Source organism: Scyliorhinus torazame, chromosome 9 (assembly GCF_047496885.1).
Source record: "Scyliorhinus torazame isolate Kashiwa2021f chromosome 9, sScyTor2.1, whole genome shotgun sequence".
Taxonomy (NCBI): domain Eukaryota; kingdom Metazoa; phylum Chordata; class Chondrichthyes; order Carcharhiniformes; family Scyliorhinidae; genus Scyliorhinus; species Scyliorhinus torazame.
Window position 1 is genome coordinate 229,890,650 of NC_092715.1, and position 13,334 is coordinate 229,903,983.

The 13,334-nt window shown below is 43.3% G+C and overlaps 1 protein-coding gene across 6 annotated transcripts in view; it reads left to right on the plus strand.

The window, feature by feature from the left end:
* Positions 1 to 3,065: 3,065 nt before the first annotated feature.
* Positions 3,066 to 13,334, plus strand: part of LOC140429759 (nuclear factor 1 B-type-like) — a 967,235-nt gene continuing 956,966 nt past the window's right edge. For 2 of the 6 annotated variants that reach the window (XM_072517147.1, XM_072517157.1), the window contains exon 1: positions 3,069 to 3,162. In XM_072517147.1, the coding sequence (XP_072373248.1) occupies positions 3,088 to 3,162 (75 nt within the window). In that variant the 5' untranslated portion in view covers positions 3,069 to 3,087. Of the gene's footprint in view, positions 3,163 to 13,334 lie in introns of all 6 variants that reach the window. The other 4 variants (XM_072517148.1, XM_072517158.1, XM_072517155.1 and 1 more) reach the window with 3 other exon arrangements.

Sequence of the window (13,334 nt, forward strand, 5' to 3'; positions counted from 1 at the left end):
AGGCCTCGGGGCCCTTTGAGCGACTGAGCGTGGACTTCCCATCCACCAATCGTAATGCCTATTTCCTCACCGTTACCGATGAGTTCTCCCGCTTCCCATTCGCCATTCCCTGCCCCGACATGACCTCAGCCACCGTGATTAAGGCACTGCCCAGCACCTTCACTCTGTTTGGTTTCCCCGCTTATATCCACAGCGACCGGGGTACATCGTTCATGAGCGATGAACTGCGTCAGTATCTGCTCAGCAAAGGCATCGCCTCGAGCAGAACGACCAGTTATAACCCGCGGGGAAACGGGCAAGTGGAGAGAGAGAACGCAACAGTGTGGAAGGCTGTCCTTCTGGCCCTACGGTTGAGAAGTCTCCCAACTACCCGCTGGCAGAAGGTCCTGCCCGATGCCCTACACTCCATTAGGTCGCTCCTCTGCACGGCTGCGAATGAGACCCCTCACAACCGTTTGTTTGTCTTCCCCAGGACGTCTACCTCCGGGCTCTCGCTTCCACCTTGGCTGATGGCTCTGGGACCTGTTCTTCTCCGGAGGCACACGAGGAGCCATAAAACGGACCCCCTGGTCGAAAAGGTCCGATTACTCCACGCCAACCCCAGTTACGCCTACGTCGAGTACCCCGATGGCAGGCAAGATATGGTTTCCGTCCGGAATCTGGCACCCGCTAGATCCCTCACTACAGGCGCCCCTTCCTGCGCCGCTCCCCTGCAGGACCCGGCAACCCCTAAAACACAGCCCCTCCCGGCCCCACTTCCTTTTGGTGAGCACCTACCACGCGCACCCCCTAGCGCCCCCCCCCCTTTACACACCCTGCCAGCACCGGCACCGCTACCCCCGGCCCCACCTATTCTCCCTGTGCCCTGTTCCCCTGCCCCGACCCAGACCGAAGCTCCGACTGCCGTGTTCCCGGACATACCCTCAACCAAGACGTCCGTGTCCACCGCACCACCGCCCGAACTGAGGAGGTCGATGAGGACGATCCGCCCATGAGACGGATGGACGTATGATGGCACTTCACCCCCGCCGGACTCTTTTTTAAACAGGGGGTGAATGTGATGAACGGTTACTGTAACACTGTACCCTTGTCATCATGTAAGGTGATGTTCCCTTTAAGACAGGGCTTGGAACCCTGGGGAACTCCGCCTCCGGCTCCACCCATCTGGGACCCGTATATAAGGGGCCCCCTTGTGGGCGGCGTAGCTGTTAGCACACGTCTCGGCACCAGTCTAGTTCTTTGTTTATTAAAGCCTTCTTTACCGTTTACACTCTAAGCGTCATTATTGAGGGTACCACAAGCAGTCTCACCATATTAACAAATTCTCATTTATTCCTTTTTCCCTTTCAATAAAGACAAGTGTAGAAAATTAAACAGATGGAGTATTTTTTGTGATCCGCAGTTGAGTTAAAACAAGAGGTGATTGTTCAGAATCTCAGTGCAGAAACGGTCTTGTTGTTTTCGGAGGACTAAGTACTGCTTTGAAGTACATTGTTGCATTTGTTCTTATTTACCAAAGAAACAAATGTATGGGACATTTTTCTTTCCTGCAACAAAGAGTGAGATTGTTCGACAAACTGCTTCTCTACTTTGTTATATGGTCCTTCATTCACAATCGCTTTTAAAACTAAAAATTTCTAAACTTTTGCATATTGTACTCTGGCTTTATACAGGTAGCATTTATTAAGTGTATTTTTAGATGATTCATGTGTTAAGAATTTTAGTGTGCAGATGACTTCGAAGATCTACATTATTTATACTTTCTGCATCTCACTTTCAGTGATGTACTGCATTCCATATTGTCTGCAACACGCCAACATCATATTAATATTAGCAGGCACCCTGCTGACTGCGCTTGGCCATTACTGAGAAATTAACTCTTACAGTGTCATTCCTGCATTTCTATTTGTTTCTTCTGTTACCATGGGGAACTTTTACCCACCAATAGTAGGAGAACCAAAAGAAGTTCATTAGCAAGGTCAGAATTAAAAGCCACTCCTTAGCTTAATTGGCCTGTGTTCACATTGCTTCCATGAAAGCTGAAACCGAAAGAACCTGACTGTTACGCTTGAATGCGAGCAAAATAAGGCAGAATAAGTTAAGGAGTGATCAATGCCTATGTACTTCTGGGATTAAAGGCTAAGGGCAGTCTGCTCTTTAGCAGCTAAAGTCTGACTCCTGCTCCTATTCTGAGGAAAACTATGGAAGAGTTGAATACTCGCAAACAATTAGACTCAGATTAATATATTTATTTATAAAACTTGGCAATTCAACTTTCAATGAATACTAGGGAATGCAGTTTGTGAGAAATGAAAAGTTTGACAATACACACATGCATGCAGATACATAGGCACATATGCACATACTCACACACAAAATAAATCTTACTTTGACTTTGTGGTTACAGGTATCCAGAAACAAAGTTGAGTTCAAAAGTGCAATAAAATCGTTCTGCAGACCATGATGAGTACTACATTGTTGCTTCCAGTGCATTTGAACTTCTGTGCAAACCAGTTCCATCTGTCACCTCTAAATATGAAGTAGTAGCCTTTGGCAAAGCAATGTTGAGTCCTGCTGCAGCCACTACCTGTGTGTTCTGAGCTGAGTATATGCTATGTCATCTGAACCATGTCCTGCCAGTGTCACAGAAACTCTTATTTATTTGTGAAGGGATATTAATTCCAGGCAATTAAAGACTCGCTTTGCCATATCGCCCAGATCTCGCAACACTTTTAACAATAAACAAAAGACAAGCATGCAAACAAATGTAGGCAGTTTGTCTTCAAATCCAATGAACCACCCACTCACAAGAGTTTTCAGTCCTTATGCACACAAAAAGCAATTGCCAGCTTTCCCATCCACCCACCTCACCCCCCTCCCCTTCACTGCTACCCCACCACTACCTCAAAAATTCAGATCCATGTCATTATATCTGAGTTAGTGATATTGGTAGTGAGGAAGCTTTTCCCATGATGCAGCCTGATAAGGATTGGCCTACATGTGGCCCAGCATGCCACTGCTGATATTTCCTTGATTAGGTGTCTTATCTTCCACAAGCTGCATCAGATGAAGGCTGCTGACAACGTAATGGCTGGGAAAGCAGCGGACGGCTCCATAAAATGGCAGCTGTGTTATGACATGTCAGCCAGGACTTGGTGGATGGTGAGTTGGCAATGATGAGATTTTTTTTTGTACAAGTGTTTCCCCCCTCCCTCATTGTAACAACTGTTATCAGTCGAAAAGCAGAAGTACACACTTTCTAACTTAGAGCTATGATTCCGTACCGACTTCCCTAAACCACTCGTGGAGTCAGAGTACTACAAGGCTTTGTTTTGTCTCGTGCAGAGGCACAGAACCTTCTATTTTTTTGAAAGGACAGGGAAGACATTAGATTTCTTGGGAAAAATTGCAAATTAAACTATATGCTGCAAATTGGCTAATAGGAATGAGGAGTGGGACTGACTCAAATCAGAATTCTAAGTGTCATAACACTTTTGATTAATTGGTCCTGAGCTGTTTGGCTCATTTTTGGGTCAATGTTCTTCCTGTTATTTGCTTTGAGTGCTATATTCCAAGAACCCCCCACCCCTCCAACTCTCTCTCTCTCACTTACTATCTCTCTCCTTTCTCTGTCTCTCATTCTCAGCTACTATTCAGTGAACTTTACTGGGACTGTGCTGTACAGCCACTCGGTTTGTATTCTGTCATGCAGCCCCACGCTTCAACTAATTTAATGTGCTTTCCTTTATAATGAGAATGGTATTCAAGCCATCACTAATTAATATGCTGTTTGGCCTCATTATTTATTTGTTAATGAGGCCATGTATATTCAGCCTGGGTGTCTTTGTTGTTGAAGAGCAGCTTTAATTGTTTCGAGCTCACATAACCCCCAAACTAAGTCCCATATTTGGAAAGAAAAAAAGCAAGTTGAATTTTAACAATGGTCAGTAGAAGCAAAACTTTTCTTCCTCACACAAGCAATATGTTACATTTTCTGCATGTTCTCATTTGTAATGCACACAATCGTCCCTTGTATACTCACTCTGATTGTGAATGAAGACCTTCTGTCGGGTGACATTCCCTTATGAATATTAATTTCACTCTTAGGCTCTCTATGTCCAAAGGAGTAATTTTCTAATTCCTTCTCACTGAAATTGCTTGTTTGCCTCGATAATTATTATGCTTACTGCATCGTCTGTTTTTTTCACAATTAATACTGTGTTGAGACAATGGGACTTTTATCCCTGTCCGGTTGGTAAGGAGGGGACAAATGGGCTGTGCAACCAAATGCCTATAGGTGGAATGCATCTATCTCTCTGACTGTTATCTTCCTACATTGTTCCAGAAAAGATTGCTCTTGTTTTGCTAAATGCTGCTCAGAAATCTTGTAATATGGAACTTGTGTTTATGGGTCTTTGATTCAATACCTTTTTCTGTTTTGTTGTGTGCACATTGGTTAAAGTGCCTGTGTAAAACCAGACAAGACATGGAATGAGGGGATCTTACTGCCTGTTGCTTGTTGAAATGCTAGAAGAAATTGTTCCCATTCAATACATTTGCATGGAAAAAGCCATTTCAGAAGGATGTAATATTACTTTCAGTTTTCAATTCCTTGTGTTGCGAAGGATTGTTAAGTAATTGGGTGATTGTTTGGATTTTGTCTTTTCCTTTTGATAATGTTCTTCTTTGAAATTTTCAACAAATGCCATTTTTAACTCTGCATGTCGTACTTTGGATGCTGTAGACTTTTCTGTGATATTTGAAATGTAAGTTTTATAAAAGCTTATTTATGCATTATAATGAAATGACCTCTGCAACAAAACTGTTAACACTGCTGATAAATTGCCCAGGTTTAATGAGTTGTGTTCGAAAAGTGCAATTTATAACTATTTGTTACAAACATATTAGATTCACAGCAATGTAGGGCAAAAATTAACCTCATAATTCTCGCTTAGTGTATTTATTTATCAAAAGTTCATTAGTTAAAATTAATGTTCTGATTGTTTATGTTGAAGGTACTGCAACCAGCCAATTTATTTTTGGCTTCTTATCTTTATGTAGGCTGGGTACAATTGGTGAATTGTTCCGTTTCTTTCTAAATTTATTATTTTCTCTGAACTGGATATTGAATTAATGAAGTTACAACAAAGCCCAATTGAAAACTTGAGCACTACTCGTTAGTGCTAAAGTGCAGACCTTGTGGCAGCTTAAGGAAAGTAGATTGAGAATGATTTTTCCTTGTCAACAACTGAGTACAATAATTCTGCCACTTGACAAAAATGTGCTTTGTTTTAAATTATCACCTTGTTGCAGTGTTTAGACATTTTTGTAGAGAATGTTCTTTACCAATAAAGTTCAAATAGTGAATCACTTATTTCTAATTAATCATTCTAAATATTTGCCTTGTATTAATTAGCACACAATGTTATTGGTAAACACACCAAGTATTTAAAGTGGAGCTGATAAGAATGGAGTAACAGAATAATACTTGCATTTATATAACACCTTTTCTCATTACAGCATATCCAACTCTTTACACAGTGAATTGCACCTTAAAGTAGAAGCAAACTTTATATATAATTAATCATATTGATTAATTCTCACTCTCAAAAACAAAACTTTGAGTCATAAAATTTTGTCTGCTAAATGCAATTCATTATTCATTATCTGAACTGAGTTTGCTTTATTTTTGTTTTTGCTCAAAATTGGACCAGTAAGTGGATTAAATTAAAGTGTTGTGCATGAGGAACTAATTTCCACCAATCAATGCTTTATTAATAATGCAGAAAACTACAGAGTGCCCCACATGGTGATAAATTCTAATTTAAACAGGTTAGGAAAGCAGTCATATGGAAGGTTTACTTTCGTCTCCCTGAGGTTAATAATGCTTTCACCCTAGCACTTAAAACACAAACTTGCTTTATTTGTGCACACCTTTCTCATAATGACAACATTCACTCGTGTCTAAATGCCCTGATAATTTTTGGAGGTTAAATAAAGCTGATTTCTCACTTGGGGTGCTTTTATTTCAACATTGTTAAGCTGAAATACCCTGATGTTGTAAAATACCTGAAACAGTAATCTGCAAATTTGGCGTATGAGTGCTTGTGTGTATATGCATGAATGTGTCTGTGCAGAGCTTCCAGGATCAAATCAATGTCCCGAGAATTTCAAAAGAATAAATCATTTGGCAAAGCAAAAGCAAATCTGACAAAAATTGACAAAATGTAATTTACTGGATCACAGATATTTTTAAAAGAAATAAGCACTTTTTAATTTAGTTATTGTTTACTAGTTTATGCCTGTAACCAGAAACCAAAAGAAAGAAATCGGCAAGAAACAATAATATTTCTTCCACTGAAGCATTAATTAAAGGGAGTTTAAATTAATTTTAAAAAAACCTTTTTTGCTCATTGTGTGCCCACATCAAATTTGTATCACTCCAAGAACTTTCTGAAGTCAATTTTCTCATTCCTGTGGAAATCAATGAAAATAAAATAATTTGACTCAAATACAAAGCTTTTCAAAAATTTAATCAGTACTATTTTATGAATATATTACACAATTAGGTTTGATAAGTTTATTATTTCTGTATAAATTAGCAAATTATACCCTTCATAACACTGTTATTACCTTGATTTTTGATCATTTCTGGCTTACAATGTTAAACACTTGCTGTGTTAAGTAGCATTTTCCCCAAACTACTCATTTTCAAACTCATGAGCCGATCTTGTGATAAGTTTTAGCGGTTGATAATTGTGCCTGAATTTAATGCTTTTTATTGTTGCGTCTGGTGATGCTAAACCCCATTGTCTAAAGAATGTTGTTGATGTCCAGTTTTATTTCAATGAGTTTTGAAGGAAGTTGTATGCATCTTCCATCCTGGATTTACAGGATTTCGAATGATTCTGCAAAGCCACAAATCCCTTCGTGAAAGTGCCCTCGCATGGAGGGCAGGTTGGTGACATATCTTTGACACTGTAACTCCAATTCCTTAAATTGCACTTCATGCAAATGTGACCTGTTTCTGGGAGTAATTCTGAGAATTACCCGTGTAACGGCTTGACAAGTCAAAGCATTCCAAAGCACCGCTTACCTTTGTGACCTTGCATGAGATGAATGATCAGTTAATCTGTTTTTAAATATAAAGCTTTAGGGAGGAATGTTGGTTAAAACTAGATGGAGATCTTGACTTCTTTTAATAGTGTCAGGGACATTTACCACTGGAATTGGCATATTTTTTCTTCATGCTCCCACTTGAGAGTCTCTGCTGCAATGAATATCAGAAAATGGTGCCAGCTATGCATTTGAATTTTCAGTCTGGACTCCTGGTGAGCAAGTCTCCCATCCAAGGGCATGAGGATGGAAAATTACCTGTAAAAACCTGCACTTTCTACGAGGGTACTTTTAATGAAGAATGTGTGCCTTTGTAATACCATCGTAGCTCAGTCGTAAGTCCAGAGTGGCACAGAACAGCCACTTCAAAGGTCCTTTAATTGAAATTGGAAAACCTCAAGTGATTAATATTAGAAGTCACGAATTATCACGTAGCAATGGTGACAGGAGCAGTTTTTCTTTATTTAAAAAAAGGACCTCCTTCGGACTATTTACTGACAGCCAGCTTGCTCCTTGCTATTCATATGCAATGCTATGCTGTGAATGTTGAAAGATTCAATGATCCTGACATTAGTTTTCAAAAAGGATTGTTACTAATTAGAAAGAAATCCAATGGCCAACATGAACTGTAGGTGTATGTCTGCCTAAATAACAAAAGTCACTGCATTTGGAGATAACACATGTGTCAACGTGTTTTCAAGGCGGATGATACAGCACAGTAGAAATACAGTTTTTGCTTAACTCTATTATGTGGCTTCTTGCAGTTTTGGATGAAGATCTGCATTATAACAACCAGTTTGCTAGGTAGATACGAGAGTTGTTACAATAATTATTTTCTCCCCTAGTAAATTGTAAGTACCAATATAACATGAATGCTGTCGTGCACAGATTCCTTTTAGGCAAAAACAAATCAGATTATTTCCTCATGGTTCTCATGAACAAGATTAATCAATAAAGGCTCAGTAATATTCACAGCTCATATTTTTGTTTTGTGTGGTGGCAGGTACAGCACCTATAGGAAGTATTAACCTTTGAACAGATCTCCTCCAATCTGTGGAACACAGATTTCCCACATTTACCATCTGTAGCTGGGAGGTGAGAATATTCTGAGGGTGTAAATTTAAAAACTAGCTTTGTATGATTGCTTCATGAGCATTTGACAACATTCATATGACTATCCTTATAATTATTGACAGTGGGTTGAGGAGGATGAATTTGATCTTGAGATGAGCTTCTGACCATATACTAGTACCATCACGAAAACTGCCTATTTCCGCCTCTGTGACATCACCTAACTTCCGCCCTGTCCCACTTCGTCTGCTGCAGAAACTCTCATTTATCTCTTTGTCATCTATAGACTTGGTATTCCAACTTACTCCCAGCTGGCCTCCAACATTCGACCCTGTGTAAAGTCATCCAGAACTCTGCAGCCGATGGGCGCGATCTAATAGCCACGCCCAACTCGGGACACGGCGCAGCTGGTCAATCTTGTGAGAGGCCTCTCATGAGATTTATCCATCTCGCGAGATGTCGCGATCTGGATCCCACCCACAATGGGCAGGACCCAAATTTACATGTTCATGTGTGCAGTCAGGCTCACTTGAATATGCTCTTGCCGGAGTTAAACGCGCGGGATCTAACCTCTGCGCCTTGGAGACCCCGAGTAAGTGCCATTTAGCAGTGGTCTCCACCAATGTGGACCAGGCGGAACTGCACTTGGGTGGGGGAGGGGGTCTCTCCCAGGTGATCAGAAGCCCCTGAGTGGTCAGTCTCTGGGCAGGGTGGTACCCTGGAACCTTTGATGCCATCTGGGCACCCTGGCACTGCCACCCTGGCAGTGCAACCTGGGCACCCTGGCATGGGCATTGCCAGGGTACCAGGCTGGCAGTGCCATGGTGCCCAGGTGGTATACTGCACGTGCTTGGGATCAGGCCGAGGGGTATCCTACACTTATGAGGTGGGTTTTGGGGGGGCTCAATGACCCCTTTATAGGTGAGTTGGGACATTTGGGGCGTCTGGAGGCTGCGGTGGGTGGTCTAGAGATCAGGGCACCATTTTAAAATGGTGCCTCGATCTCCTCCTGTACTGGTGAGCGGAGCTCGTTAGTGCAGGATATGGTATCAAGTGCGGCCTCACTGAGGCCTCAAAATGAGGCAGATAATAAGCAGTTAATAGCGGGGTCGTTCTCGATGCTGGCAGCGCCTGGAAACACTCGGATAAACACGCTGAACACGGGACTCTGTTTCATTTCTGTTAACTCTCGTCCTACATCTCAACTTGCACCTATTAGTCAGGGCACATCCTCATTTCCAAATCCCTTCATGGTCTCACCGTTCCACTCTGTAATCTTCTCCAGCCCCACGACTCTCCGAGACATCTGCAGTCACCTAATTCTGGCTGCTTGAGCGTCCTCAATTATCTTTCTTTTCTTTTTAAATTTAGAGTAACCAATTAATTTTTTTTCCAATTAAGGGGAATTTTAGCGTGGCCAATCCACCCACCTACCTTGCACATCTTTTGGGTTGTGGGAGTGAGACCCACGCAGACATGGGGAGAATGTGCAAACTCCACATGGACAGTGACCCAGGGCTGGGATCGACCCTTGGACTCCGGCACCGTGAGGCAGTAAGCATCCACAATTTTCGACACTCCATTATTTATAGCCATTCCTTCAGTTGTCAAGAGCCTAAGCTATGCAACACCCTCATTGCAGCTCTCGGCCTCTCTGACTGACTTTCCTCCGACCATACATTTCATCGTCGAACTTGAAATCTCCTTATGTGGCTCTGAGTCACATTTTGTTTTATAATGCTTCTTTGATGTGCCCTGGGACATTTTATTATGTTAAAGAAACTATATTAATGTAATTAATGTTTGTTGTTACTGCTGTTGTTAAACTATCAAAATGGATCACACATTACACTGGGTGGTTGATGCCTGATACGGGGAGGCTTGAATTTCCCTGTCATGCAGTTTTCACAATGTCTGGAATAAAGCAAGCAGCTCACATTTGTCTGTCCTGATTTGAGACCAAATCTGCAAGGCTCTCTTGTTGTGAAACATTTAAACCAGGATGATTAAATTGTGCCAAGTTGCAAGCAGGTTGCACATGCAGCTCCTGCAATGGGTCTCCAGTTTTCTCAAAAAGAAACATCTGTAGTGTATACAAACACAATTTAAATTTTGCTGTCAAATAGCATCTTTAAGCTCATTAGATTCTCTTTTAAAACATCGTTGCTGGTCATTTTCTTTGTCACAATGGGTCTCTGTGCCCCGAGCACACTATCATTACCACCATGGAATTAAGTGCAATTTTCCAAGTTACAATGGGCCTTTATGCTACACAGAACACTGCTGTTAACCTTTGAAAATCAACAGGATGCAGGCGGTAGCAGTAAAGGTAATGCTGCTTGAGGCTGAGCGATTGGCAAGAGTTTATATTGTACTGAAGGCTGCTCATTTAATCCAGCCACAAGCTACGATGCGTTTGGCATCCAACAAGCTGAACCGTATCTGTGTTGTGATGCAGGTTCCTGCTCTCAGTTGGTCAGCTTTGAACTAATGGATCAATGCACCCTCCTAAAGGGCAATTTTGGATGTGACTGAGTCACCGCAGCAAAATGTATACTGATTAGAACTGTCTGGAGAACGACTTGCGGTGGCGGCCATGGAGTAAGGGGTCAAACATTAGGTGGCTCCTCCCTGAGGTGGAATTGTTTTGGTCCTTTTACTTTTTTGTGGGGGGCAGGGGGAAAGTGTAAAAGTACAGATTGCAACAAATAAGGGGCAACAGTCAGACCAGGAGAATTCTCGAAGTGCGACAGAGGGACAGACGGCAGAGAGTTCTGTGACGTTGTTGCCGGCACAATGGTCAACGGAACAATTGGTGACTAAACAGAACATCGGATGGCTAAATTTCAGCATCAGAGGAAGGAGGCAACAGAAGACCTGGCCAGGGTGGCCCAGCCAATCCGGGTGGCCATAATGAGTGTGGAGCAAAGGCTGGAGGCGCAGAATGCATCGCTCCACAAAGTGGCTGAATCAGTGGCTGGCCTCGCTGGAGACAGAAGTGCTGCTGATGGCGGAAGGCCAGAAAAAGTTGTTCAAGGAGGCAGAATCTCAGGGTCGTGGGGCTGCCTGATGTGGACTGGGTGCACAGATCGCCAAGGAGGAAGCCAAAAGCGGGAGGGTTGACGAGGAGGATCATTATGCAGCTGCACCGATATCTGGATAAGGAGAAGACTTTGCGTGGGCAAAGGAGACGAGACCATGTACCTGGGAAGACCACACGATTCACACTCACCAGGACCTGGAAGCGGGGTTGGCCAAAAGATGGGCCGGGTTCAGTAGGATCAAAGCGGCCCTATTCAGGAGCAACGTGCAGTTCAGGGTGTTGTGTTTTTGAGGGACAAGGGACTGGGGGACTTGTGAGAACATGTGGGTGGATTCACCTCTGAAACAGATGGACTGTAGGTGCTGGGCTCAGAGAGGGAAGGGAACTGTTTACATTGATGCCGAGTTATAATGTTTGATGTTGTTGTTCTACCTACTGTGTTTAATTAGTAAATTGAGTTAAAATAGAATATGTTGTATCTATTTTTACCCTCCCAGTGGTGGGAGTTGTGTTAGATATGTATGCAAATGTGGGACATTTGGTGGGTAATGGGGAAGAGGGGTGGTAGAGGGGGGGTAACGGAGGAACTTCCCTTCCCACCCACCATGTTTGTCTTGTGTGTGTCTGGGTGGAGGGTGGGACAGGGTTTGGGGAAAAGTTAGACCAGTAGACCATTGTTCTATTATTTTCATTACCTGTTTATCTCTTCTCTTATCGATAAACAGTTTCTTTAATATTTTACTTACAAATCTGGTATCTGTAAGTCATTGGAGCAGTTGAGGCTCAAAGATCTCAGGAGGACATACAAATTAATGGTTAATTCACTAAAGTTGGGACTTTGGGGCCTGTGGAGCTGGAATTGGCCACACACTAGCCCAGGGTTTTGTAAAAACAGCAACCTAAACCAATCCACAAATCCCTGTCCAAACCCAAATCGCCCAACACCTCAACCAAATGCACCTATTCAACCCGGTCAAACGCTTTGTCTGTATCCATTTCCTGGCCTCCCTGAGGCATCATAATCGTCTAATATTAGACAACAGCTATAACCCTTTCATGAACCCAGTTTGGTCTTCCTCTATCAGGACGCCCAGCCAACCCCTGCACCTTCTACTCCTTAACCATCGGGAACTCCAACCTATCCAAAAACCTGATTGCCCTCAACCCCGCCGGGGTCTCTGAACTATACAATTCCCAATGAAAGGCCTCAAATAGTCCATTTACCTCCCCAGACGCATTAACCACCCTGCACCTCCAACCCCCCCCCCCCCCCCCCCCCCCCACCACCATCCCGGTCCCTCATCCGCCCAATCTCCCTCAATGCCGGCTGCCTCCTCAACTGTTGAACACGCAGCCGACTGACTTTTTCCCAAAATCCATACATTGCCCCCTCGCCCGGCGCAATTACCCACTGCCTTCCCCATCGACATGAACTCAAACTCCATTTGGAGTGTTTGGAGGTATGGAAAGGTGGTATAGTGCGGGGTGGGATAGAGCATAGGGTGTCCTTATATGCCGATGACTTATTGTTATACATGTCGGAACCGAGTGTGTCAATAGGGGGAATACTGGAGATGCTTCAGGTGTTTGGGTCTTTCTCGGGTACAAATTAAATCGAGACAAGTGTGAATATTTTGCGGTGTCTCGGCCGGGAGTGGGGGCAGGGGTTGGGGGGCTGCCATTCCGCAGGGAAGGGACTCACGTTAGATATATGGGGGTGCAAGTTGCTTGGGATTAGGGGGGGGTGGGCTCCGTGTGTGCAATATTTCTACTTTGGTGGCGAGGGTGAAAGCTGATCTGGCAAGGTGGGATGATCTCCCTCTGTCACTGGCGGGTCGGGTACAGGCGGTTAAAATGAATGTGTTGCCACGATTCCTGTTTATTTTCCAATGCCTGCCAATTTTCCTGCCAAAGGCATTTTTTAGAGAGATTGAAGGGATGATTACCTTGTTCATATGGAGAGGGAAGGTGGCCAGAATTAGAAAGGTGCTGCTACAGAGAGGAAGGCAGGCAGGGGGTTTGGGTCTCCCGAACCTGATGTATTATTACTGGGCGGCGAGTGTGGAGAAGGTGCAGAGCTGGGTCAGAGGGGTTGATTCCCAGT